The 22,319-nt window shown below is 59.5% G+C and overlaps 1 protein-coding gene across 5 annotated transcripts in view; it reads left to right on the top strand.

The window, feature by feature from the left end:
* ITPR3 (inositol 1,4,5-trisphosphate receptor type 3) overlaps positions 1–21,611 on the top strand; it is a 68,242-nt gene extending 46,631 nt beyond the window's left edge. For 3 of the 5 annotated variants that reach the window (XM_072833419.1, XM_072833416.1, XM_072833415.1), the window contains exons 24-58: positions 28–85; positions 1,100–1,265; positions 2,171–2,335; positions 2,438–2,512; positions 2,921–3,046; positions 3,716–3,838; positions 3,920–4,120; positions 4,672–4,947; positions 5,171–5,296; positions 5,414–5,539; positions 6,747–6,867; positions 7,406–7,596; positions 8,080–8,228; positions 8,430–8,538; positions 8,667–8,757; positions 8,850–9,019; positions 10,589–10,763; positions 10,941–11,125; positions 11,237–11,437; positions 11,567–11,677; positions 12,084–12,179; positions 12,309–12,410; positions 12,516–12,602; positions 13,091–13,201; positions 13,299–13,491; positions 13,743–13,868; positions 14,311–14,483; positions 15,135–15,299; positions 15,952–16,144; positions 16,621–16,725; positions 16,813–16,940; positions 17,837–18,002; positions 18,580–18,740; positions 19,918–20,079; positions 20,747–21,611. In XM_072833419.1, the coding sequence (XP_072689520.1) occupies positions 28–85; positions 1,100–1,265; positions 2,171–2,335; positions 2,438–2,512; positions 2,921–3,046; positions 3,716–3,838; positions 3,920–4,120; positions 4,672–4,947; positions 5,171–5,296; positions 5,414–5,539; positions 6,747–6,867; positions 7,406–7,596; positions 8,080–8,228; positions 8,430–8,538; positions 8,667–8,757; positions 8,850–9,019; positions 10,589–10,763; positions 10,941–11,125; positions 11,237–11,437; positions 11,567–11,677; positions 12,084–12,179; positions 12,309–12,410; positions 12,516–12,602; positions 13,091–13,201; positions 13,299–13,491; positions 13,743–13,868; positions 14,311–14,483; positions 15,135–15,299; positions 15,952–16,144; positions 16,621–16,725; positions 16,813–16,940; positions 17,837–18,002; positions 18,580–18,740; positions 19,918–20,079; positions 20,747–20,815 (4,982 nt within the window). In that variant the 3' untranslated portion in view covers positions 20,816–21,611. The remainder of the gene's footprint in view (positions 1–27; positions 86–1,099; positions 1,266–2,170; positions 2,336–2,437; positions 2,513–2,920; positions 3,047–3,715; positions 3,839–3,919; positions 4,121–4,671; positions 4,948–5,170; positions 5,297–5,413; positions 5,540–6,746; positions 6,868–7,405; positions 7,597–8,079; positions 8,229–8,429; positions 8,539–8,666; positions 8,758–8,849; positions 9,020–10,588; positions 10,764–10,940; positions 11,126–11,236; positions 11,438–11,566; positions 11,678–12,083; positions 12,180–12,308; positions 12,411–12,515; positions 12,603–13,090; positions 13,202–13,298; positions 13,492–13,742; positions 13,869–14,310; positions 14,484–15,134; positions 15,300–15,951; positions 16,145–16,620; positions 16,726–16,812; positions 16,941–17,836; positions 18,003–18,579; positions 18,741–19,917; positions 20,080–20,746) is intronic. The other 2 variants (XM_072833420.1, XM_072833417.1) reach the window with 1 other exon arrangement.
* Positions 21,612–22,319: the final 708 nt, after the last annotated feature.

Below are 22,319 nucleotides of genomic sequence, written 5' to 3'. Positions count from 1 at the left end.
CCTCATCTACCCACTTGCTCCCCGCAGCTGCCAACATGAACCTGGACCGCATCGGGGAGCAGGCGGAGGCCATGTTCGGAGTGGGGTGAGGCCGGGGGGGTGGTGGGGCTGGTGGGTGGTGCCAGCACGGGTGTGAGAACCCCCTCTTGGGTCTCCAAGGCTGGGGCTGGCCGCTCCTCCCACCCCCTGCAGCCCCTTGGCTGTGTGCTTTTGCTCTCTCGTGCCTACTTGGCCCCAGGGACGTGGGGGCCACTGGGGCCCTAATGTCATCTTGGTCATTCCACTGCCCTCACCAGGCCCGTCATGGCTGTGTGGGCATTGGGCCCAGGGCCAGGAGCCGGAGGGGGCGGGGGGGGGGCGGGGACGAAGGGAGGAGGATAGGGCCTGTAGGCAGGGCTGCGATGGGGAGGGGTCGCCCCGGGGGGTTGGGCGCTCTTAACCACTTCTCTGCTGCCCTTGGAACCTAGTGAAGCTCTTGGACCCTGCTCGGAATGGCATTTATAAATTCACAAAATAAAGTGCATGAATTACAAAGGAAACCAAGAGCTTTGAGATGCAGTTATCAAAATATTGAAGAAAACAAATTTGAAGTGACAGATATTTGGCTCTTTATTAACACATTAAGCAACGAGCTGTGCCGGGGGTATAATTAGGAGCATGATTTCGAAGTAGTGATGAATGTAAACGGTATTCACAATTCCTGTAACAACTGTAAGGTGGTGTGAGAACATCTATGATTTTTCTCGGTGACAAAATCATACGTACTGCTAATTTCCTCTCGCTGGAGGCAACACTGCCTTTTGGAGGCAGGTCAACCCAGAGATGTGACTTTCCCCACCCCGTTCCTGGCCCTCAGCCCATCCCCACGAACCTCTGTTGGGGGTGAGTGTGGGTCTCCCCACGGGGAGCAGCTGCTTGAGCTGCTTCATCCAGGGGAGCCCTGCGGGGTCTCAGCGGATGTGGGGATCCCTCGGGGCTGGTGGCTCTGCACACACTGGGCAGAAATCACTGTCCTGAGCGAGTGTGACACTGGGCGCTGCATGTGCAAAGGGGTGTGGGGAGCTCGTGTGCCCACCGTGCCCCTCGTCCGGCATCACAGGAAGACCAGCAGCATGCTGGAGGTGGACGACGAGGGCGGCCGCACGTTCCTGCGTGTGCTCATCCACCTCACCATGCACGACTATGCGCCGCTCGTCTCGGGGGCCCTGCAGCTGCTCTTCAAACACTTCAGCCAGCGCCAGGAGGCCATGCACACTTTCAAGCAGGTGCCGCTCCCATCTGAGCCCCTGGGCCTGGGGGGCTTGCGAGTGGTGGTGGGGTGCCCCAGCCCTGCTCTGGCTGGTGCTGGGCGCTCAGGCTTGACCACCGCAGAGGAGCTCACAGCTCAGGGGAGCTCAAGATATTTCTTTCGTGTTCTCGGTCTTGCTGAGGTCCTTAAAGAGAAAGGCCCGCGGTTGGCCACCTTTATGACCTCTTGGCCTGACGTAAGGCCTGTCACTTTTTTTATGAGGTGGACAGCACTTTAGAGTTTACAAACCGTACCACATGCGCCTTTGTTGGGTGCTTCAAGTCATTCCTGGCACGCAGTCAGCTCTCGCTAAGGTGGTTGGCTCTGTGACTGCTGTGTCGTGTGGTCTTGACAGCTTCCCCCCCCCCCCCGCCCCCGGAAATTCCACCAGCAGGTGCCAGGCACCATGCAGCAGCCCCTGGCAACGTGGTTACGACTCTCATTCCTGTTTTATGGAGGGGGCGTGGAGGCCCAGGAAGCTTTCCTCCCTCACCCTGACCAGGGCGAGTGAAGTGGGAGCCGAGGTTCACGTACCTCCTGTAGCCGGCATTCAGTGATGCCAGTGTGCTTGATTCTGCCCTGTTCGGGGTCGAAGTGACCAAGTGACAGGCCTTAGTGGCACAAGTCAGTGAGTAACTGAAGCCAGGGGGCGGGGCGGCTTGAGATGAGGAATACAGGGAAGCCTCCAGCCATCAGGGAAGGCTTCTTGGAGGCAGTGGACCATGGCGGAGCCATCAGCCCTGGGTAGGAGCAGAAGTGGAATGGAGATGCCGGGAGTGGAGGCCTGGAACAGGGCAGGTCCCCGAGTATGGGGGGTGGTCTCTACAAGGCGGTGGAGCCGGGGTGCCCGTCCAACCTGGCACGCCCTCCATCAACCTTCAGGTCCAGCTGCTGATCTCGGCTCAGGATGTGGAGAACTACAAGGTGATCAAATCGGAGCTGGACCGGCTGCGGACCATGGTGGAAAAGTCGGAGCTGTGGGTGGACAAGAAGGGCAGCGGCAAGGGCGAGGAGGTGGACACAGGTGCAGCCAAAGACAAGAAGGAGGTGAGCGGGGCGACAGGGAGCTGGAAGTCCAGGGCTCCCGGCGAGGCTGGGCCTGGCTAACTGCCCCTGCCCCCTCCCCGGCCCCATTCCCTGTGTCCCCAGCGGCCCACGGACGAGGAGGGCTTTCTGCACCCACCTGGGGAGAAGAGCAGCGAGAACTACCAGATCGTCAAGGGCGTGAGTATTCTGGGGCCCTGAGGTCCCCCGGAGGCCCCAGAGCCGGGCCTTTCCTGCCTCCCCACTCCGCCGGCCGCTGGCCCTCAAAGTACACATCTTCTGGCTTTGCATGTGCCTTAAAGACAACCCTGCCAAGGTCCAGATGGAAGTATTTTAAAGCTAAAGGAATTTAATGAAATTCCATTTCACAGTCATATTGTTCTATTTACTTTTATGGGCAGAATTGGGTTTTTAGTGCTCCCCTGCCTTGTTGCGGTGATCTGACTCAGTGACCGTGGCCTCCTTCCCCCTTCCCGTCCCTGATGTGGCCTGGGGCTTGGCTGGGCCGGCAGGGGGCTCTGACCAGCCTGAGCAGGGGGGCCAGGGCGGAGGGAAGGCGCTCCAGGCTCACCGCCCCACCCTTGCCAGATCCTGGAGCGGCTGAACAAGATGTGCGGCGTCGGGGAGCAGATGAGGAAGAAGCAGCAGAGGCTGCTCAAGAACATGGATGCCCACAAGGTCATGCTGGACCTGCTGCAGATCCCCTATGACAAGGTGACCTCTGACCTCTGGCTCCCTGGGGCAGCTCCCCGCCAGGCCCTGACCACACAGTAACCCCGAATGTTGACCTAGCCCCGCCTCACCCCAATCCTTGACCCTGACCCCAGTAAGTTTCCCTCTCTGGCTACATCCTGACCATCTCTGCTTCCCTGTGACCTCTGACTGTTGTCTCTGCATCTTGAGCCATGTTGATCCTAATCCGATCCCAGCCTGTCTGTGACTCATGAGGTCAGCTCCTCATAATGACTGCTGATGATGATTTCATACCCTAGCCTCGCTCTGATCTCTCACCCTGACCTGTCTCCCACACACCCTGGCCCCAGACTCCAAATTCAGCATCATTTCACCTTTTGACTTTCCATGCCTCACCTTGACTGACCTTGATCCTGATGTGTGCCAAGCCTCTCCCTGGCTCTTGAGCCCTACACCCAGGGTTCACCTGACCCTGACCCTGACCCCTCAGCCTTGCTCCCCCATGCCAGCCTCACCTCAGCCTCTGACCCTTAGCCCCTCACACATTTCCTTATCCTGACCTGGAGGCCCAGCTTTCACCTTAAGCCCGGCCTCCCTGTGGTCCCAGTCCCAAGCCCTGACCTGCTGCCACACTTGTTGGACCTCAGGCCCAAGGCCCGGCCTCACTCCCCCTCCTCTCCCGGTACCCAGGGAGATGCCAAGATGATGGAGATCCTGCGCTACACACACCAGTTTCTGCAGAAGTTCTGTGCAGGGAACCCCGGCAACCAGGCCCTGCTGCATAAGCACCTGCACCTCTTCCTCACGCCGGGAGTAAGGGCACAAGGTGGGAGGAGCTGCGGGGGGAGGCAGGACCTGGATCCCCCTTTCTCATGACTGCCCACCTGCCCACAGCTCCTGGAGGCGGAGACCATGCAGCACATCTTCCTTAACAACTATCAGCTGTGCTCGGAAATCAGCGAGCCCGTGTTGCAGCACTTTGTGCATCTGCTGGCCACCCACGGGCGGCACGTTCAGTACCTGGACTTCCTGCACACTGTCATCAAGGCCGAGGGCAAGTACGTCAAGAAGTGCCAGGACATGATCATGACCGAGGTGAGGACGAGGCCAAGGGGCGCAGGGGAGCTCCACTGGTGGCTGCAGACAGGGAACTCAGGAGGCAGGATCCAAAGTTAAGACAAGTCAGATAGCGAGTCACAGAAGGGACACTGAAGGCATTAGCCCCAGGGGAGGGAGAACTTAGGTCACAGGGGCAGGTCTAGGAGGACTCAGACGGCAGGCCTGAAGGCACCCAAACACTCCTCTCTTTATCCTTTTATTATCACGTATTTAAAAATTGTTAAAGCAGCTGCTGTATGCCAAGGGCCATGTGTACCTGGGGGATGTCAGGGGGGCACCATCCTTCATGCTCTCTGTATGGGCCCAGCATCTGGAGGAGGGGGCACTTCATCTGGGTCCAGGTTCAGCCCTGATGGTAGAGGGCCTGAGGCATCAGCCCACAGCCCTGGGGGCCATGCAGGGGAAGGTGTTCCTGAGTAGTCAGGTGAGGGCCGGGGTCAGAGTCCCAATCTCTCCCTGGAGCCTGGGGCCTGCCTGCTGGACTGGGGAGGCGGGGGGGTCTGACGGGGCACCCTTCCTGCCTGCAGCTGACCAACGCAGGTGACGACGTGGTCGTGTTCTACAATGACAAGGCCTCACTGGCCCACCTGCTGGACATGATGAAGGCTGCCCGGGACGGCGTGGAGGACCACAGCCCACTCATGTACCACATCTCCCTGGTGGACCTGCTGGCCGCCTGCGCTGAGGGCAAGAACGTCTACACTGAGATCAAGTGCACCTCTCTGCTGCCCCTGGAGGATGTGGTGTCTGTGGTGACGCATGAGGACTGCATCACGGAGGTCTTCTGGGGACTGGGAGAGGTGGTCCGTGGGGGAGTGGAGGAGGGCCAGGGTAGAGGCGGCGGAGGGCAGTGGTAGAGCCAGGCGGGGGCAGCCTCTCAGTCCTGGGATGTAAGGAGCATGGGGTGATGGGAGGGGCATGGCCAGAGGACCAAGCGGGGAGGTCAGGGGAGAATTGATAGGGTGCAGAGGAGAGCCTGGGCAGGTGCCCCCCCTAGCGCCCCTGACCTGGCTCCTGGCTGCTCAGGTGAAAATGGCCTACGTGAACTTTGTGAATCATTGCTACGTGGACACAGAGGTGGAGATGAAGGAGATCTACACCAGCAATCACATCTGGACACTCTTTGAGAACTTCACCCTGGACATGGCTCGGGTCTGTCCCCGGGGGGCGGCGTGGGCTTGTGGGCGCGCCGTGCTAGGCAGGGTCATGGGTGGGAGTCCAGGCAGCCTTCCAGGGGGAGTGAGTGGAGGGGCCTGTCTCCTACCCCAGGTCTGCAGTAAGCGGGAGAAGCGCCTGGCTGACCCCACCCTGGAGAAGTACGTGCTGACAGTCGTGCTGGACACCATCAATGCCTTCTTCAGCTCTCCATTCTCTGAGAACAGCACCTCCCTGCAGGTGAGCTTCTCCCACCCGCACAACTTGTGTGCAGGGAAGGGGAAAAGGAGAGTAAATACTCATGTTTGCTTGTGGCGCATAAAGACGTAGCACAAGGACACACATGTGTGTGTTAGTTGTGTATGTGTAACAAATTGCCCCCAAAATTAGCAGCTAAAAACAACATTTATTCTCCTATAACTTCTGTGGGTCAGGAATTACAGTGGGGACAGTACCCTGGAACAGGAATTCCTAAATTGACTTCGCATGACGGGCCCCAGGGTGGCAGGGGAGAGCTGGCAGCACCGCCTCACCAAAGAGAGGGCGGTCATGTCTACTGTGATGGATAGCAGAGCCCGAGCAGTAATCCAGAGGGCCCGATGCAGAGATCTTTGGTGTTGGCTTAGTTGATCGGGTGCCCCAGGCCCGAAAAGACAGCCTTCTGCAGTCTCACCTGCATCAGCAGAAAGGCTCGAGGCTAGGGAGCAGAAGTTTGCCTTTGGTCACTGAAGAGTCATGTCCCCTCAATTATTCTCGGATCCCCAGACTTCATAGCCCAGAGCCCCTTGAAGGCAAGAGAGGCAGGTTCCCTGGAGGAGGGAGCCCGCAAAACAAATCATAAATCATAACACCAGAAGTCCCCGCATGGACACAAGAGACCCACAGAGGGGTTACCTACACACAGAGGGCCTGAGGGTGGAATGGGTCCTCGTCTGTCCACAAGGGCGGGTTGTCTTGACACACACGTCTTTGGACCCTGGGACCTCTTCGGGACTATGAACGATTTGTGTCAGCTTTTCCCACCTCTCCGTCCCGGGCAGAAGTGGGAGAATGGGCTGATGGGATCAAGGCCGGGGTGAGGCTTTTCAAAGTCATGCTTTTGTGTTGCATACTTTCGGTTTTGAACCATGGGATTATATCACCTTTTTGCAATATTGATTTATTTTATAAAAATTTTTTAAAGGAAGTAAAGGCTCAGCAATAGGTCTATAAGCCCTAGGTCTGGACCTCAGGGAGTTCTCACAGGGCTGCACGTACGGTTGGGCAGGTTGTGCACTTCCAAGAGGAAAAGGGGTGCCTTCTTCCAACCGGCACAGAGACGTATGGTAGCTATTAGAAGCCTTCTTCCTCCGTCATGCCCACTCCCAGTGGGCCCTGGTCACGGGCCTAGGGCTGCCCAGGGCAGAGGGTGGGCAGGCTGTAGCAGTGGTTGTGTTGCCTCTTGCAGACACACCAGACCATTGTGGTGCAGCTGCTGCAGTCCACCACACGGCTGCTCGAGTGTCCGTGGCTGCAGCAGCAGCACAAGGGCTCCGTGGAGGCCTGCATCCGGACCCTCGCCATGGTGGGTGAGTGTGCCCTGGGGACTGGCTAAGTCCAACCCCTGCCCCTCCCTTCACCACAGGGACACCTGCCCTCCAAATAAAACTCGGTACTCCTCAGCTCCCCCATCATCTGCTCCCAGGTAGTTCTCAGTAAGTCCTTCTTGGCATCTTAGCAATTGACAGAAGCTTTATCTCCTTTGAGCTTTGAGTCAGTTCCCTGGAGGACAATGCTGTGTGACATCCCCCAGCCAAGGTCTCTTGCATGCTTGTGGATGGTTTCAGGCAGAAGGGAGGCCGGCAGATTGCTGGGGAACACTGGGGAAGGGGACTGAGAGGTGGGAGACAGGAGGGATGGGTCAGGGTGGAGCAGGGTAGAATCAAAGAGGCAGACACTCCCTCCTTTTGCCTGGAAAGGGGAAGAGGGCACTTCAGGCCAAGTGGGGGCCAGCATGTCCCCGAGTCTCAGTTAGTTCTCCCTGCCCCCAGCACGGCAGCCCTGGCCCCTCTGGCTGGCCAAGCCTGCACCCCGAGTGCCCTCCAGCGCCCCCGTCTCTCTCCCCAGCCAAAGGCCGGGCCATCTCCCTGCCTATGGACCTGGACGCACACATCAGCTCGCTGCTCAGCAGCAGTGCCAGCTGTGTAGCCGCTGCCCAGCGCAACGCGTCCAACTACAAGGCGGCCACTCGGGCCTTCCCCCGCGTCACACCCACTGCCAACCAGTGGGACTACAAGAATATCATCGAGAAGCTGCAGGTGGCTGTGGGGCTTGGCCCTGGGCACGGGACCGTGGGGCATCATTAAGGGGAAGCCAGGAGAACCCAGGCATCCCCTAGTAGGGTGGGTGCTCGTAAAGGGGGTCAGGACACCTCTCAGTCCTGAGAACACTTCGTGTTTATGCAACACATTCCAGTCCACGGTCTACACACTTCTTACTATCCACAGCAGGAGGCCGAGACTCAGAGAGGACGAGGGGTTTGCCCCAGGTCACACAGCCAGAGGAGGGGTTGGGAGAAAAGCCTGGGTGGGTGGCTCCCAGTCAGGGGCTCTGAGCCCGCAGACAACCTGCACTGTTCAGGGTGGTTCTGTGGGTGAGGGCCCCTCACACAGGCTGGGAGCAATCGCAGGGCTGTTTGGCGTGGGGGCAGGAGCAATGATATGGAGAAATGGCCTCACTCCTCTCTTGGGCCTGGGTGGCCTGCACCTGGCCCAGTAGTGACAGAGCCGTGCCTTGCCCAGGACATCATCACGGCCCTGGAGGAGCGGCTGCGGCCCCTGGTCCAGGCTGAGCTGTCTGTGCTGGTGGACGTCCTGCACTGGCCTGAGCTGCTCTTCCTGGAGGGCAGTGAGGCCTACCAGCGCTGCGAGAGTGGGGGCTTCCTGTCCAAGTGAGCGAGATGCCGAGCCGGGCACGGGGGTGGGAGCGGCAGGTGCAAGGCAGCCTGGGAAAGGGCAGGAAGGGGCCCGTGGGGACCGACAGCCCCCGGGCGGAGGGCCGTGTGCGCTCCTGCCGGGGACGGGGCAGGGGGAGTGGCTGCAGGGAGGCGGCTGGGGATGCCCCGAGCGTGCCCCCCTTCCTCACCCGCTAGGCTGATCCAGCATACCAAGGACCTCATGGAGTCGGAGGAGAAGCTGTGTGTCAAGGTGCTGCGGACCCTGCAGCAAATGCTGCTCAAGAAGGCCAAGTACGGGGACCGGGTGAGTGCCCCGGTGAGCTGGACGTCATGAGAGCCCGGCCAGAAGGGCCAAGGACTCAGGGCCAGCTCCGGGGCTGGTGGTTAAAGGGTGAAATGTGCCAGTGTGGGGCCTCACTCCCTTCCCCACAGGGCAATCAGCTGCGCAAGATGCTGCTACAGAACTATCTCCAGAACCGCAAGTCCAGCTCTAGGGGGGACCTCCCGGACCCCATGGGCACCGGTCAGTACTGCCTCCTTGCCACTGGGCCTCTGGGTGGCCCTCCCTTCTGTTCCCCTGCCCCTCGCCCCCTCACGTGGGTTCCCCAACTGCAGGCCTGGACCAAGACTGGTCGGCGATTGCGGCCACCCAGTGCCGGCTGGACAAGGAGGGGGCCACCAAGCTGGTATGTGACCTGATCACCAGCACCAAGAATGAGAAGATCTTCCAGGAGAGCATTGGCCTGGCCATCCGCCTCCTGGATGGTGGCAACACCGAGATCCAGGTGTGGAGCGGCTGGGGGTGCTGGGGGGCTCACCCCCTGCTCAGGAGGAGGTACGGTGTGCCATGTTGCTGGGACCACCGGGGCCTGGCTGCAGGGCCAGGCGCTGGGGGCCTGCACGGTCTGGCTGTGCGTGGGCGGGTCCACACACATCCCCCCCGTGACTGTCCCCGTGTCACGTGGCCTCTTTCTACCCACGCATACCATCCTGCTGAAGCCAGGCCTGCGCCTGTCTCCCTAGCACACTGCCCACATCACATCCATCATCCCTGCCTCTCAGCCTCTGCTCAGGCTTCCTTGCCTCCCCCTCTACATCCTCCTTGGCCTCTGGTGCCTAACTGAAGGACTGCCTCCTCTGAAAAGTCCCCTAGGATTGCTCTAGCCCCATTCGTTCATTCAGGCCTTGGATTTTTTGTTTTGTTTTGTTTTTAAAGATTTATTTATTTGAGAGTGAGCAAGGGAGGAGGGGCAGAGGGAGAGGGAGAGAGAATCTTAAGCAGATTCTGCCAGGCGTGGAGCCCAACACGGCCCTGAGATCACTATGTGAGCCGAAACCAAGAGTCGGATGCTTAACTGACTAAGCCACCCGGGCACCCTCCATGTGATGTTTTTTTTTTTTTTTTAAATTTTATCTATCATCTATCTATCTATCTAATCTATCTATCTATCTATCTATCTATCATCTATTTTTTATTCATGAGAGACACACAGAGAGAGAGAGAGAGAGAGGCAGAGACACAGGCAGAGGGAGAAGCAGGCCCCATGCAGGGAGCCCGAAGTGGGACTCGATCCTGGGTCTCCAGGATGGTACCCCGGGCTGAAGGCAGCGCTAAACCACTGAGCCACCCAGGCTGCCCCCACGTGTTGTTTTAATAAGGCTATACTCATGCCTTCCAAGTGCCTGTCAGTGTTCAAGGCACTAAGGATTCAGCAGTGAACAAGAAAGACAAAATCCATACATCCTGTGGATTGGTCCTATATCCTGGGGGGGACACTAGCCAATAACTACAATCCCTACACGATGCAGAGAGTGTGTTAGACAGTGGTGAAGGGCCAAGGGGGTGCTGGGACAACAATCAGGGTGGAGCAGGCAGCTGGGGCCAAGTTTGAAGGGGAAGTGGCTGATGTGGCAGGAGAAGGGAGAGAAGGGGAGAGTGGTGGGCCCTGGGGTCAGAGAGGTAGCAGGCCTTCAGATGGCCTTGTGGCTGCTGTGAGGTGCGGCTTTTCCTGTGGGTGAGATGGGGCACTGCAGGGTTTCGGGCAGGGGAAGGACAAGACTCAGACTTCCGAGGGGCACCTGCTGTGTGGGGAGCTGATGGAGGGCCAAGGGTACATGCAGATGGTGTGAGGAGGCTGGTGCAGGCCTCCAGCATCGCTGTGATAGCAGTTTGGGACCCTTCCCCTCCGCCTCTGCCAATCCCGGCCACCCCAGCCCCAGCAGTAGTCCTAGAGCCTGTCTGGGGACCCATCTGTGGCCCCACCTCATCCCTGCAGCAAGGGATAGAGCCCTCCAGGGACTCACCAGGGGCTGCTCAGAGCCAGGCCCAGTGCTGAGAGCCACCCTTTCCCCAGAAATCCTTCTACAACCTGATGATGACTGACAAGAAGTCAGAGCGCTTCTTCAAAGTGCTGCACGACCGCATGAAGCGGGCCCAGCAGGAGACCAAGTCCACGGTGGCTGTCAACATGAACGACCTGGGCAGCCAGCCGCGTGAAGACCGGGAACCGGCAGGCCCCACCACCAAAGGTCAGAGGTCATGGCGGTACAGGATGGGGGTGCCCGGCCGGGGTCAGAGGGTATAGGGTGCGGTGGTCACAGGGCAAGAGGTGCAGGCAGGCGCCTGAGGGTGGGAACATAGGGTGAACATAGGGTGAGAGTGAGGTCCTTTCCAGCAGCCCAGCCTCACCAGGCTTTGCCCTGCAGGTCGCGTGGCTTCCTTCTCAATGCCAGGCTCCCCATCCCGCTATTCACTGGGCCCCAGCCTGCGCCGGGGCCACGAGGTGGGTGAGCGCGTACAGAGCAACGAGATGGGCATGTCCGTGCTCATCATGCAGCCCATCCTGCGCTTTCTGCAGCTGCTTTGTGAGAATCACAACCGGGACCTGCAGGTGAGCACCTGCCCCTTCCACCACCACGCCTGCCATCTGCCGCACACAGGGCCGCCATCCCAGGCCTCTCCCTCCCTGTGACGGCTGTGCCCACCCTTTTGTGCCCTGCAGAACTTCCTGCGCTCTCAGAACAACAAGACCAACTACAACCTGGTGTGTGAGACACTCCAGTTCTTAGACATCATGTGCGGCAGCACCACCGGCGGCCTGGGGCTGCTGGGCCTTTACATCAATGAGGACAATGTGGGCCTCGTCATCCAGACCCTGGAGACCCTCACTGAGTACTGCCAGGGCCCCTGTCACGAGAACCAGGTGAGCCATCATGGCAGCGTGGACGTGTGGGTGGATGGAGCAGGCAGGGCTGGGGAGAGACTGAGGGCTCCGGAGCTGCCACAGTTCTGAGGGTCCCGGGCCCCATGTACCCCCACTGCCTCCTGCCAGACCTGCATCGTGACACACGAGTCCAATGGCATAGACATCATCACTGCGCTGATTCTCAATGACATCAGTCCCCTGTGCAAGTACCGCATGGATCTGGTGCTGCAGCTCAAGGTGGGGCTCCTGGCAGCTCACACGAGTGTGCATGTGACGTGGGTGCATGTGTTGAGTGTGCATTTGGGGTGTGGTGATGTGTTTAATGTGTACGTGTTCATAAGCATACACGAATGAGAGTGTGAGCAAACGTGTTCTGGGTTTATCTGAGGGCCTCCTGTGTAGGTGTCTGCTATCTGGGGGACTGTGTGCACCCGCTTCAGGGTGGGGGTGAAGGCAGCCAGCGGGTGGGCTGGCGTTGCAGGGCACTTCTCAGCAAGTCCTGGGGAACAGTGGGGAATGCAAAGGTGGTGACACATCTTGCGGGCCGGGGGAGGCTGTTGTGAAGTAGACAGAGGAAGGGTTTGTGGGGGTCACTATGGGGGCCCTCAGACTGTGGCCTGCCCTCCTCCCCACCTGTCCACAGGACAATGCCTCCAAGCTGCTCCTGGCTCTGATGGAGAGCCGGCACGACAGTGAAAACGCGGAGCGAATCCTCATCAGCCTGCGGCCCCAGGAGCTGGTGAGGCTGGGCCAGGGGTCAGGTGGGAAGGCGGGAGTTGGGGGAGGTGCGGGTGGGCTGGGGTGGGTGGGTGTTAGGTAGTTCCCTAGCCCCAGGAAGACGGCGTTCAACCAGGCCCTGTCCCACCAGGTGGACGTCATCAAGAAAGCCTACCTGCAGGAGGACGAGCGTGAGAACTCGGAGGTGAGCCCACGGGAAGTGGGCCACAACATCTACATCCTGGCGCTGCAGGTACCGGCCCCGCCCCGCCCCGCCCCGTGACTCGGCCCCGCCCCGTGACTCGGCCCCGCCCCGTGACTCGGCCCCGCCCCGTGACTCGGCCCCGCCCTCTCGCAGCTCTCTAGGCACAACAAGCAGCTGCAGCACCTGCTGAAGCCGGTGAAGCGCATCCAAGAGGAGGAGGCCGAGGGCATCTCTTCCATGGTGGGGGCCCGAGGATGAGGCAGGATGTGGGGCAGGGCTTAGATCTAGGGGCGGGGCTGGGCGAGAGATTGGAGCGGCCGGTATCTGGGGGTGAGGCTAGGGATTGAGGGCGGCGATGGGCGCCCGTGGGAATCCGGGATGAGGCGGGTCGGCGCCAGGGGCTCCGGGCGGAGTGCGGCGGGGACGTGGCCTGAAGCTGAGTAAAGAGCTAGAATTGGGGGGGAGAGGACAGGGCTGAGGGCGGGAGGAGCCGGCCCGGTGGCCCTTGGTGGCCCCGGGTGAAACCTGGACGGAGTGGAAGCCCAGAGCAGGACAGCGGAGGGCGCTGACTGTCCTGTGGGGTTGTTTGGACATGGCTCTCCCCCTCCCCCCTCTTAATTTGGGGCTTCATCCTCGTTGGGCTGGGCTGGGCTGGGTCTGGCTGGGCTCCGGGGCCAGGCCTAGCAGTAGGGAGTTGCCGCCTGACTCAGCGGCCCCTCTACCCCCAGCTCAGCCTCAACAACAAGCAGCTGTCCCAGATGCTCAAGTCCTCGGCGCCAGCACAGGAGGAGGAGGAGGACCCCCTGGCCTATTACGAGAACCACACCTCCCAGATAGAGGTGGGCCTGAGGGCAGCAGGGGGCTGTGAGTGATGGCGGTGAACCTGGCCCTCGGTGGCTGCGGCCTAGGTGTGACCACGTGCCTGTGTGCACCCAGATTGTGCGGCAGGACCGCAGCATGGAGCAGATCGTGTTTCCGGTGCCTGGCATCTGTCAGTTCCTGACCGAGGAGACCAAGCACCGGCTCTTCACCACCACGGAGCAGGATGAGCAGGGCAGCAAAGTGAGCGACTTCTTCGACCAGTCCTCGTTCCTGCACAATGAGATGGAATGGCAGCGCAAGCTCCGCAGTGAGGACCCCAGCAGGGCGGGAGGGCAAGGCTGGGCCTGGAGCTGCTCAGTGATGCCCCCTGCAGAACCCCCCCCTCACGTACCCGTGGTTGTCTCACCGCATGCCACCCCTAGGAGGGCTCCAGCCACGTTTTCCTCCTGCAGTGGGGCCTGGAACTCGTGCAGGCACCAGGGGCCTGCGTGCGGTGGGTGGACAGTGTTGATCAGAGACCCCCACTCACGCCAGCCTGCCACCACCCTCCTCCCTCAGGCATGCCACTGATCTACTGGTTCTCCCGCCGCATGACCCTGTGGGGCAGTATCTCCTTCAACCTGGCAGTTTTTATCAACATCATCATTGCCTTCTTCTACCCCTACATGGAGGGCGCGTCCACAGGTGGGGATGCAAGGCTGGCAGCCCACCACGCCCCCTCCCTGGGTTTGGGCAGAGCCATGGGGCCGCCAGGCTCTGAGGGGACCAGATGCTGAGTGGGGAAGAGCACCCCTGCACTGCTCTTTGGGCTCTGCACTCCATTGTGGGGAGAGAGATGTGGTCTGTGGCACAGGCAGGGTCCTTGACCTCTGGAGACAGTACATATCTCTCTGTCTCTCTCTCACACAAACATGAGGCAGAGCTCAGATATGGTAGCAGCAGCTGGGTAGGGCCTCCTGCCTTAAACCTAGACAGGCAGGTGTGATGGTGGGGGCCCTATTACCAGGTGACCAAGAACATACTATGAGGGAAGGTTTCCAGGAGGGGGTGGCTTCTTGGAGTCTGTGGGGGCTGGGGCTGTGGTGGGCTTAGCTGACCAGCGCTCACCCCTGCCCCCTTGCCCCAGGTGTGCTGGGCTCCCCACTCATCTCACTGCTGTTCTGGATTCTCATCTGCTTCTCCATTGTGGCCCTGTTCACCAAGCGCTACAGCATCCGCCCCCTCATCGTGGCACTCATCCTGCGCTCCATCTACTACCTGGGCATTGGGCCCACACTCAACATCCTGGGTGCCCTCAATGTGAGTGCCTGATGCCTCCCCCATGCTCATGGTGCTGTTGGCCCTCACGCAGGCCGGCCGCCTCCCAGCAGCCACTGCTCTGCCCAGCCCCCCTTGTCCTTGTGTTGGGATCAGGCTTGTTAAAAATCCAGGGGCAGGACTGATCTGTGCCTCCTCCATCTCCTTAGACAACCTGGGGCAACTGGCACTTGGAGCCAGTCAGCTAGGGGTCACTTTGGGGCACCAGCTTCAGGGCTGCCGTGTACATGGTGTCTGCTGGGCACTATTCACACTGTAGACATCAAAGATGTGTATGTTCTGACAATTCCTGACAGCTGGAAATAAAAAGTACCTGGAGCAAGGGTGGGCGGTGGGGCAGGCGCCTTTTCCTAACTTACCAAGTCACCATAAAGGCCAAGGTTGATTTATCCGATTCTATCCTCCTTCACCTATATCTCACTTTCTTCCTGGAGCCAGGGGCCCCAGGGGCTTCTCCCCTATTCTATCCCAGGAGCCCAGATACATTTCCAGAAGCAGTCTCATTAATGCCAGGCCTGCCAGTGTGAGCAGGACCAGCTCAGATCTGCTCCACAGAAGGGGCACCGCTGCAGAGAGTGGACATCTGGGGTGGGTGGTGGGACACTGATCCCCATGCCTTATACTTGCCCTCAGCTGACCAACAAGATCGTCTTTGTGGTGAGCTTTGTGGGCAACCGCGGCACGTTCATCCGAGGCTATAAGGCCATGGTCATGGACGTGGAGTTCCTCTACCACGTGGGCTACATCCTGACGAGTGTCCTGGGCCTCTTTGTCCATGAGCTCTTCTACAGCATCCTGGTGAGTCTGCTGGGGGTGGGGCTGGCAGGGGCGTGTGCCCCTCAGCTTGCTAGCGGTTCCCCCACACTGGTCTTTCTGTCCAGTCCTCTTGCTGCGGGGCTGGAAGGCATGGACTTCCAGAGTCCTCCTCTGCCTGACCCCAGCCTGGCCTTCAGAGCCCTGATGGCCACTCCTGACTCCCATCTGGCCCAGCTCCCGAGGAGCTGGACTGCCCAGGTTTGTTTCCCAGCTCGGCCACTCTCAGCTCTGTAATTTTGGGCAAGTTTCTTAATTGCCCTACACCTCCTTTTCTGTCTCTGTAAATCACAGATAATTAACAGCACCTATTTTCTAGAATGGTCATGAGGCTGAAATGAGCTAATGCATTAAAACTCTACAGAGTATGTCCTGGCAGATGGCAGGCACACTTTAGGAGCTGTCCATCTCCCCAGCGCTGTGCGGGTTTGTCTGCCCATTCACCCTTTACGCCTTCTCCGGGGCCATTCCCTTCCCTTGGGCTTAGAAGTCCAGGTTCCTCTGAGTGGCCTCCCCCTCCAGGTCCTCCAGGCTGGTTCCACCTGCCTGAGCGCAGCTCCTTCGGGTAGAGCCTGTGGGAAGCCACCGGGAGCTGGTGGCTGCTGCAGGCCCTCAAGGCCGTATCCCCACCTTGCAGCTCTTTGACCTCATCTATCGTGAGGAGACGCTATTCAATGTCATCAAGAGCGTGACCCGCAATGGCCGCTCTATCCTGCTGACCGCCCTGCTGGCCCTCATCCTCGTCTACCTCTTCTCCATCGTTGGCTTCCTCTTCCTCAAGGATGACTTCATCCTCGAGGTTGACCGGCTGCCCGGCAATCACTCAGGAGGTCTGGTGCTCCTCTCTGTGATGGGTGGGGGGAGGGGGGCTGCACAAATGATCAGGCCCTGGGAGTGCTTATCCAACCAGGCTCCCTGCCTCAGTTTCTCCTCCTGGGTCCTGTGGAGGGCTAGCTCGTACCAGTCGCCCTGGCACAGGCTGAGGGGGTGGGAGAGCCTTGGTTTTCGGCTCCCTAAGGAGCTTCTTGCTTGCAGACCCTGGCATTCATGTTAAACTCAGTATTTGCAGGGACTGCCTGTGTGCCAGGCTCAAGGGTGTGGACCCCCTTCCTGCCCTCAGTACACAGCCCGGAGCTGGGCGGGGGGGACAGGGCATGAAGACCCTTCATTCGTAGCCTGACAGTGGGGAGCTTGCAGGATGGGGGAAGGCTTCGTGGAGGATGTGATGCTGGGGACACGACGAGGGGAATGGTACATCAGGCCAGCCATGTCCTTATCCTGCTGACCTCAGCCCTGTCCTCTCTAGCCAGCCCCCTGGGGATGCCACATGGAGCTGCCACGTTTGTGGGCACGTGCAGTGGGGACCAGCTGAACTGTGACTCCGGGGTCTCGGTACCCGAGGTCCTGGAAGGTGAGCGCAGTGTGTCTCAGGGAGCCTGGGGGAGGGGCGTGGAGGCAGGTGGTTTGATGTGGGTGTGCGCCCACACTCTGCTTGTAGGGAACGAAGAGCTGGAGAGCACGGAGCGGGCCTGTGACACTCTGCTGATGTGCATCGTCACCGTCATGAACCACGGGCTGCGCAACGGAGGTGGCGTGGGCGACATTCTCCGCAAGCCCTCCAAAGACGTGAGCATCCCTGGCCCCACTCCCAGATCCATGCTGCCCAAGGCCTGGCCTAGCCAGCCATGGTGGGGTCCTGCCCTCAGGTCACAGGCCGGCAGAGCAAGCAGCTTGGCCCTCCCACCATCTGCAGTGTTGCTGGTCCCCACCATGCATCCCCTTCTGCTCTCCCACCGAGCCAAAGTCAAGCAGCGCTCCCAAGCTTGTTGGGTTTCCCCGCCCCACTCCGCTTGTACCCCCCACCAGCTCACCGTAGCTGCTCTAAAACCTTGGCAACCAGGCTTTGCCCAGGCTAGGGAAGGCATGAGTCAGACATCGGGCGGATCCCCGGCAACCCTGGCTTCCTCTGTGAGGCAGGGCCCCAGCCCACATTTGGGGTGGGCAGGGTGGGGAAGCTGAGTTGGCTCCACAAGGAGGCCTCAGGATTTGACTTAGGCAGCCAGGCATCACCGGTAGTCAGTCTGTCCCCGGTCGCATGGGAGCGAGAAGCCACTTCCCTGGGCCAGACAGTTTCCAGAATGTGTGAGGCCAGGCATCCCCAGGGTGGGGCAGAGGAGTTCAGAACTGGCTCTGCCCCCAACCAAGAGTCAGGGGCAGAGACAAGCCTCGACCTCCAGCCTTACTGCCCTGTGCTGGACTCCTTCCATGGGGCTCAGCCCAGCTGGGATCCGGCATCTGCTCTTTCCTGACCTGCACTCAGGGCTTGCGGTTGCAGTGCTCGCTGTCCTGCTGCTCAGAGTGAGCCTGGCTGGGTGGGCTTGGCCTCCCTCAGGGTCCTGGGAGCCAGAGGCCTTCATTCCCCTCTGCTGAGGGCCTGGCCTCCTCTGTCACTGCCCTGCCCCCTGCCTGAGTCTGGCCTGCTCTGGTGAACTGGGCCCAGCCTCCCTGCCTCACCCCTGCAGGAGTCTCTCTTCCCAGCCCGAGTGGTCTATGATCTCCTGTTCTTCTTCATTGTCATCATCATCGTGCTGAACCTCATCTTTGGGGTGATCATCGATACCTTCGCTGACCTGCGCAGCGAGAAGCAGAAGAAGGAAGAAATTCTCAAGACCACGTGCTTCATCTGTGGTGAGGCCTGGTTCCTGCCTCCCGGGCTGACTGGGCGTGTGGGGGGGGCATGGCAGCCTCAGTCTGGCCCTTCCCAGGTTCGCGTGGCCACCAGAGGGCCCTGCCCTGGGGCTGGTGGCTCCGGGACTTTTTGCTCAGGCCAGTCCTGAGGTGAACAGGACCCTGCCTGAACTTGAGGTCATAGAAGGGGTGGGAAAGGGCCTCAGAAAGGCCCTGAGAAGGGCCTTCTCAGTTTATGGAGGAAACCCAGGCTCTCTGACCCCCGTTCCAGGGCTTTTCCCGCTCCTGCTGTGAAGTGCTAGTGGCTCACCACAGGCTAAGGAGCAGGTGTCACCTGTGGGACAGACCCTTCTCAGCCATTCCTGCCTGCCCAGCTGCTGGGAGCGCTGGCTGCCCTGGGCCTCCGCCCCCAGGTGGAGGGCTGCGACTGTGGGGGCCGGGGGGGCCGTCACTCACCTTCATTGGCCTGTTAGGCCGAGGACACACACCCGCTACACACCGAGAGGCGGTGTCTACTCCACCAGGTGGCCCCACCTCGGCTCTCTGTCCTCCTCACTCCCCCTCTGCACCCCCACAGGTCTGGAGAGAGACAAATTCGATAACAAGACAGTGTCATTTGAGGAGCACATCAAGTTTGAACATAACATGTGGAACTACCTGTACTTCATTGTGCTGGTCCGAGTGAAAAACAAGACGGACTACACAGGGCCCGAGAGCTATGTGGCCCAGATGATCAAGGTGTGACCCCGGGGGTGGGCGGGACAGTTGGGCACGCTCGTGGGGATGCCATCCTCACCAGGGCCCCGCCAGCTGCCTATGCTGCCGGAGGGGACTCTGAGCTCTTCTGCTTGGGCGCTGTTGTCTGGAAAAAGCCCACAGCTGACCTGCCAGCCCCGAAAAATGTACATGGTGTCCCCAGGGCCTGTGGGTGCCCGAACCTGAGGAATCCGGGGAGCAGGGGCCACCGCTCTGTGGACCATCCTCAGGGAGCCAGCTCAGCAGGAGGAAGGGCAGCTTCCCTGAGCTTTGTATGGTCAGGCTGAGACAGAGCTTTTGGAAAAACTTTGAAACTATCAGACCTAGGAGGAATCAAAGTTAATCTGTGCAATTTCTGTAGTGATGAAGGGAGGGAAGGCAGTAAATTAAAAAAAAAAATCTTGCAGTGTTTTGGGGAAATGAAGCCCATCCATTCCATCAAATGTAGTACATCTTCAAATTCTTGCACAATGGATAAATTGCAGGCTAAGAGAAAAGACGTATTTAGCAGCATGGCAGGGGCAGGGGACGGGGGGAGGGTTCTATTTGTTTCTTAAGTTTGTAATTTGAACAGATCTTTAGTATAGGTTTATCTGTCGGTCTGAGAACTCATGGCTTGTGACAAGGGGCCAGGAAACTGGTGGTCTTCTCCTGTGTCTCCTCTGTCCTGGGAAACGTGGCCTTGCCTCTCAGACACGTGTCAGATGCCAGCTGTCCTCGGCAGAGCCTCCTGTCCCTCAGCGTGCCATCTGTCTGGCTCGCAGCTTCCTGGGGTGTGGGGCGTGTAGGGTGGGGTGGGGCGGAAGGGAGGAAGGGAGGGAGGAAGGAAGGAGCTTCAGGGCCTGATGCAGAGGCCCCCCTCCACCTCTCGTGGGGTGTGAAGAGAGTAAACAGATGGTGTCAATACCAGTGGGACTTGAGGCTGTCTAATGGAAACTGGCCTGTCACCACGCTCTGGCCTCAACACCCCATTGAGGGTTCACGGCCAGCTCTCTGGCTCCAGGGAGGACCCCGTCGGTCCAGATTTTCCCGTGACATATCCCTGGGGAGCAGTTTGTCCAGGATGTGACAGCAGGCTCCCCCTACATTACTGCTTCTATAAACAAGGCCTTCCGAGGCCAGGCCCAAGCTTGCTCATCCTGCCCGGGATCTTTTTCAGAACAAGAACCTGGATTGGTTCCCCCGGATGAGGGCCATGTCACTGGTGAGCAATGAGGGGGAAGGGGAGCAGAATGAGATCCGGATTCTTCAGGACAAGCTCAATTCCACCATGAAGCTGGTGTCACACCTCACTGCCCAGCTCAACGAGCTCAAGGAGCAGGTGTGTACCCAGGCCTATGCTGGCCCCACCCTAGGGTCCCATACTCTGCAGCTCCAGACCCTCACTGGGAGGTTGCAGCCCAGCCTGCCACGGCGGGGAGGGGAGGGTGCTGGGACCTTCACATTCTTTCCTTTCCTTCTTGGGTTTGGGGTGGAAGACAGGTTCGGTACGCTTTTCCCCCCGTGGAAAGCTAGACTGGGGTTCGCAGCCCCTGTAAGCACCCTGAAGGACATGGCCGAGTGGAGCCTTGGTGCTGTGTGAGGGGTCCTCCCCCTTGCCCACCCCTTACCCTAGAAGCTGCTAGGGAGGCTCTCTGAGGGGTTTACCAGTGACTGGGGAAGTCAAGGCATCCTTCCACTTGTCAAGACCTCCTCTTGCCTAGAACACCCTTCTTTCCAGCTGGCAGTGGCTAAGTGGCCTTAGGCAGTGCCTCGTTTAGGTGGGGGGCTGGTTTCCCAGTTGCGCATCAGGGGTTTGCGATGCACCAATTAAGGACAAGGGTTTGGGGTTGACATCCTCCGTGTACCCTGGGGGCGGGGGGAGGGGGGCTTGGCCTGCTGCCAGTGCTGAACAGCAGCTGGGCCCAGTGGGCAAGAGGCTGGGCGGTGAGGTGGAGGGCGGGTGCTGGGCAGCCCGATCCGACCCGCAGGCCTCCATCTAATCCTAGATGACGGAGCAGCGCAAACGCAGGCAACGCCTGGGCTTTGTGGATGTCCAGAACTGCATGAGCCGCTGAGAGCCATCCGAGGCCCCGACAGGGGATGGTCATCCCGGACAGTGTGACTGGAATACTGCCCTTCCCCATGGGTCGGGTGGCACCAGCCCACCAGCCTCGCAAGGCCCAGTGCCCACTCGGCCCCTGGCTTCCACCCTGCCGGACACCCCCAGGCCATCCCAGGCTCGGCCAGCACGGAGTGGGGAGCCACAGAGCCGGCAGTCCTGCCTAGAGCTGGAGAGACAACTAGACAGTCACTGGGACTCAGCTTACCCTAATGCCTTAGAGGAAGTCTCCGGAAGGACTGCTTTGTCCCTTAGAACAGTACCTGACATTCCTGTGTTCCTCCTCGGGGGTCATTAGGAGTGAGGTCACCTCTTTATTCTAAGCACTACATTTGCTCTCTGCCTGCCCCCCCCCGCCCCCGGGGGGAGGTGCAGTAATGCTGTTGTTGCTAGTGATCTTAGAGCTTCGTTATTTAACTTATTCGAGGGTGCCGTGTTCAACCCTGGCCGCGGCTGCAAGGCTCCCCGGGCCTCAGATCTGCTGTAGACTGCACAGAGACCTTACTGTCCAGGCCATCCCTCTGGCCCGGGCCCAGGTACACTGGTGACCTGAGGACAAAGAGCCTTGCTCCTGGGACCTGCCTCTTCCTAGTAGGCAGCTGAGAAGAGTTGTTGGCCTAGAGGACAGGGCAGGGGTGTGTTCGAGTGGCTGGTTTTTGACTGCTTGTTTGATCTCTTGGTGTAACATTTTACAAATCCTTTGGCCTGAGAACTAATATGGCAATTGCCTTAAATAAATTAATAGAACTCTAGTCCATTAGAAAGGGATGTGGTTTCCGACACTCCCCAGGGGCTGAGGGGCTTCATGTGGCACCCAGGCAGAGGACAGGTTCTGAGCCCTTGCCCCCTGGCCTCACCTCACCTTGGGCTCCTGGTAGATGCCCTGGGTGCATCCTGTCTCGCAGCAATTCCTGGACAGAGCTGTACTGCACTGTAACTGGTTTGTATTTTATTGTATGTATTTCAAAGCATACTGAGGGGTACAGATGAGGCTAAGAACTCCCCTGCCCTTGTTCCCGAGGGGTGCTGTCAGCCCCTGCCCTACACCTTCTCTCAGCTCTGTCCTTAACAGAAGAAAGCGCAGGTGGGGGACCAAACACTGAATACAGAGCTAAGGTTCCATAGTAAGGTGATCCCATGTGTGGCCCTGGCTCGGGGGCTCTTGTCCTGTGGCCTCCCACAGAAGCTGCTCAGAGTGCTGAAGCTGACTGCAACCCAAGGCCCCGCTTGGCCAAGGCCCATCCGAAGCCCTGCCCCAGCCTTTAAGCCAACCTGAAACAACCTGGTTTTCCTACAAGGTCAGGGGCAGGGGACTGAGCTGCATCTTCCTGAATCAGTGAGAATGAGGGCCAAGTGGGCTCTTCTCATCTCTGCCATCTTTCCCTTTGCAGCAGGATGCCTTCTTCAATATTTACTGCTATTTTTGGCTCTCCCCCAGGAGCTCCTACAACAAAAGGGAG

The sequence above is a fragment of the Canis lupus genome, chromosome 7 (genome assembly GCF_048164855.1).
Source record: "Canis lupus baileyi chromosome 7, mCanLup2.hap1, whole genome shotgun sequence".
In the NCBI taxonomy this organism is placed as follows: Eukaryota; Metazoa; Chordata; class Mammalia; order Carnivora; family Canidae; genus Canis; species Canis lupus.
The sequence above is the reverse complement of the archived record's forward strand: the minus strand, read 5'-3'. Positions and strand labels throughout refer to the sequence as shown.